The 3,287-nt window shown below is 49.7% G+C and overlaps 1 protein-coding gene across 3 annotated transcripts in view; it reads right to left on the bottom strand.

The window, feature by feature from the left end:
- Window positions 1-2,300, bottom strand: part of NCAPG2 (non-SMC condensin II complex, subunit G2) — a 63,703-nt gene extending 61,403 nt beyond the window's left edge. For all 3 annotated transcript variants that reach the window (XM_014535560.1, XM_014535559.1, XM_005861186.2), the window contains exons 1-2: window positions 1,962-2,300; window positions 1,586-1,695 (exon numbers count right to left, since the gene is read on the bottom strand). In XM_014535560.1, coding sequence (XP_014391046.1) covers window positions 1,586-1,663 — 78 coding nt within the window. In that variant the 5' untranslated portion in view covers window positions 1,664-1,695; window positions 1,962-2,300. The remainder of the gene's footprint in view (window positions 1-1,585; window positions 1,696-1,961) is intronic.
- Between the last annotated feature and the right edge of the window lie 987 nt (window positions 2,301-3,287).

Below are 3,287 nucleotides of genomic sequence, written 5' to 3' on the forward strand. Positions count from 1 at the left end.
GAGCACCGTGGCATGGCGCATTGTCTTGTTGGAAGAAGCCATCTCCATTTGGCTATGCCATCAACATGATAGGATGAACCTGATCAGCAACGATACTTAGGTATGTTATACTATTCAAATGCTGTTCCATACGAATTAAAGTGCCCAAATCATGCCAGGAAAACATGCCCCAAACCATAACTGCCTCCACCAGCTTGAAGGGTTGTACTCATGCATGTGGGGTGCATGCTTTCATGCTGTTTCCGCCAAATTCTCACTCTGCCATCTGCATGATGCAACTGGAAACGTGATTCATCGGACCACATGACTTTTTCCCAATGCTCAACTGTCCAATCCTTGTGTTCCTGTGCGAACTGGGGACGTTTTATCTTGGTAACTGCAGACAGCAAAGGTGTTCAAACAGGCCTTTGGCTTCCATATCCCATACGATGCAGTGTACGGCTAATTTGCCTACAAACATCAGGTGGTCATAATAATCTGGCCACTTAGTGTGTATGAATAGAGTAAGAATCCATGGGGCCACACTGATAATACACACACAAATAACTAGCAGCACTGGCACACTACAGAATGCCGATGGAAAAATACAGAAGGAACATGGGGTTGGAAAAATCACAATTTTAGTGCCATTATAGTAATAACTGATTCATGTAAGAATCGTCAATGGGTGCCAAACCCAGTGTGTGCAAGTACGTTGAGAAGCAGGTGGTTACCTAGTCTCAGTACTTCCTGCGGGTTACTTATTAATTGTGAAGCTTCAGTGGAGAAATCTGGGATACCCACCCTAAGTCACAAAATTACAGCACCAATAATGGGACCTCCCTGGCACGTTGCTGCCAAAACTCTCAGTCAATTTAACTAGATCAGTGGTCGGCAAACTCATTAGTCAACAGAGCCAAATATCAACAGTACAACGATTGAAATTTCTTTTGCGAGCCAAATTTTTTAAACTTAAACTATATAGGTAGGTACATTGTTATTAACTTAATTAGGGTACTCCTAAGGCTTAGGAAGAGCCACACTCAAGGGGCCAAAGAGCCGCATGTGGCTTGCGAGCCGCAGTTTGGCAACCACGGAACTAGACCATCAAACAAAGGCAAACGGAAGAACAGGCCTCCGATGGCTAGCTTCTCTGTACGTCCAGAGCTGAGCTACCAGAGTTTCCCGAGGGGATGGGAAGCAGTCCATTGCTGGACCTGCCCCTCCCCCATCCTGTCCCTTCCTCTGCTGTGTTCACACCTGGATCCACTGTGACTAACCTGAGGACAAAGAAGTATCTTGTCTTGCTCACAACTTCCTCACCATGCCACCAGGCACGCAGGAAACAGCAATAAACATATAAGTAAACAGAGCACAGTGCATTACCTGCCTGAGCACCCTTCAGCGTCTCTTGCAGGAAAGCAGGAAATACAATTTGTGAGTAGCTGTCCATCAGCAGGTCTGTATTAGCAGACTTTGGTTTTTTAAATAAACCTTGGTCCCTAAGGATTCACTGAGATGACTATATTTCATTTATGGACATAATTTTAGAAAAATGTTTTACATTAACAGTCAAAATCACAATAAAGCTAAACCTAAAACTTACATCAAGTTGAATGAACTGCAAAAATTCTCCAATCAGCTCCTTAGACACAGCTTGAACAAATAGTTCGCGTTTTTCCATGACAGATGAAACCGCGCATTTATCCTGTAACCCTAGGGGAGAACACAGCACATGGAGACTTGCATTTGCAATTCCATCTTCTGCACAATGGAATTTGGTGCTAGCACCCAAAACTGCAAAGAAACCCCTCTATACCTATGGTAGACAGCGTCTAACAATATTCTGACATAAAACAAGTCATATCTAAAAATTAATTTCCTTATTTTCATCACTGAGGACAGTCTCGACATAACATTGTTCATGAAATTGCCAACTAAGGAAAGAGAAACCCACATGGCCCCAGGAGGTGCCCCAGTACCTCTGCAAGGTGGGCACCGGTGTGCCAGCTCAGCGAAGATCAGGCAGATCCCGGCGGCTAAATGCTGCAGATGCTCCCTTTCCCAAGGGCCTCGAGAAAACTCCAGTCACAGCCGCTTGTTTTTCAGTGTGGCAGAGGGTCCCCTGGGAGCGGGTCAGCGTGAGCAGCAGGTGTGCCCAAGCCCAGCACGCTGCTCCCAGCCCCTGTGGGGACCAAAGCTCAAAGGACTAGGGCTGTGCCAGCTCCTTCCCAGCTTGTGTCCCCCAATAAGCCGTGTTTTCCATCGAAACAGCCCTGCCCTGTCTGAAACACCAACCCAGAGATGAAGTCACAGCCAACCTACAGGGGTGGGCAAAAAGTGCGTTTACAGTTGTTTGTATGGAAAGACACCCAGGCTATGATTATTACAATAGCTTTACTGCCCTGAAAGGTTTGGCTCAGTGGATAGAGCGTCAGCCTGCGGACTGAAGGGTCCCAGGTTCAATTCCGGTCAAGGGCATGTACCTCGGTTGCGGGCACATCCCCAGTAGGAGGTGTGCAGGAAGCAGCTGATCGATGTTTCTCTCTCATCGATGTTTCTAACTCTCTATCCCTCTCCCTTCCTCTCTGTAAAAAGTCAATAAAATATATTTTAAAAATAGCTTTACTAACTCAAAGAACGGCACATTCAACCTACGTTTGCCCACCCCGTACATGCCACAGGGCTCCTCCCTTTAAAAATGCATGAAAACCTGCATGGCCCTACAGAGCAATAGGAAGATCGCTGGGACCAACGGCAGTAACTCTGGGCACGAAGAGCCAAGTGAACACAGGGTCCCACACCCGAGGGTCTACACTAAACCAACAGAAGTAGAAAATAACTTCCCACATAAGTGCCGGTGAAGTCTGGCCCCTTCCCTCCTCCCCTGGGGGGCGCCGCAGGTGCGCCGCGGCAGTGGCTGGTCCCCGCTCCCCGTACAAATCAGCAATTCCCCAGAGCTGTCGCCTAGCGCCAGGAAGCCCATCTCCGCGGCGCCTCTGCGGGGACTCGGTCACTCTGCCCCCCACTTCCCCACCCAGTCATTCCCCCTCCCGGCTTCCAGGGTGCGGGGCCCCCTCACCCCCAAGAACAGAGCCCCCGTGGGGCAAGCCATTCATCTTAGAACTAAGGGGTGCTTGACAGCAGGCTCCCCTGCAGGCAAACCAGGACTGCGCTCTGGGTCAGACGCAGGGCAGGGCCGGGGTGCTCTGTGGGGTCAGCCCTCCGGGGGACGGGCGAGGGTCCTTGCTCCCCGGGTCAGTCCCAGGGGCCGGGCTGGGGATGTTCTGGGGGCCCGGGGGTCTCTG

Source organism: Myotis brandtii, unplaced genomic scaffold (assembly GCF_000412655.1).
Source record: "Myotis brandtii unplaced genomic scaffold, ASM41265v1 scaffold145, whole genome shotgun sequence".
NCBI classification, from domain to species: domain Eukaryota; kingdom Metazoa; phylum Chordata; class Mammalia; order Chiroptera; family Vespertilionidae; genus Myotis; species Myotis brandtii.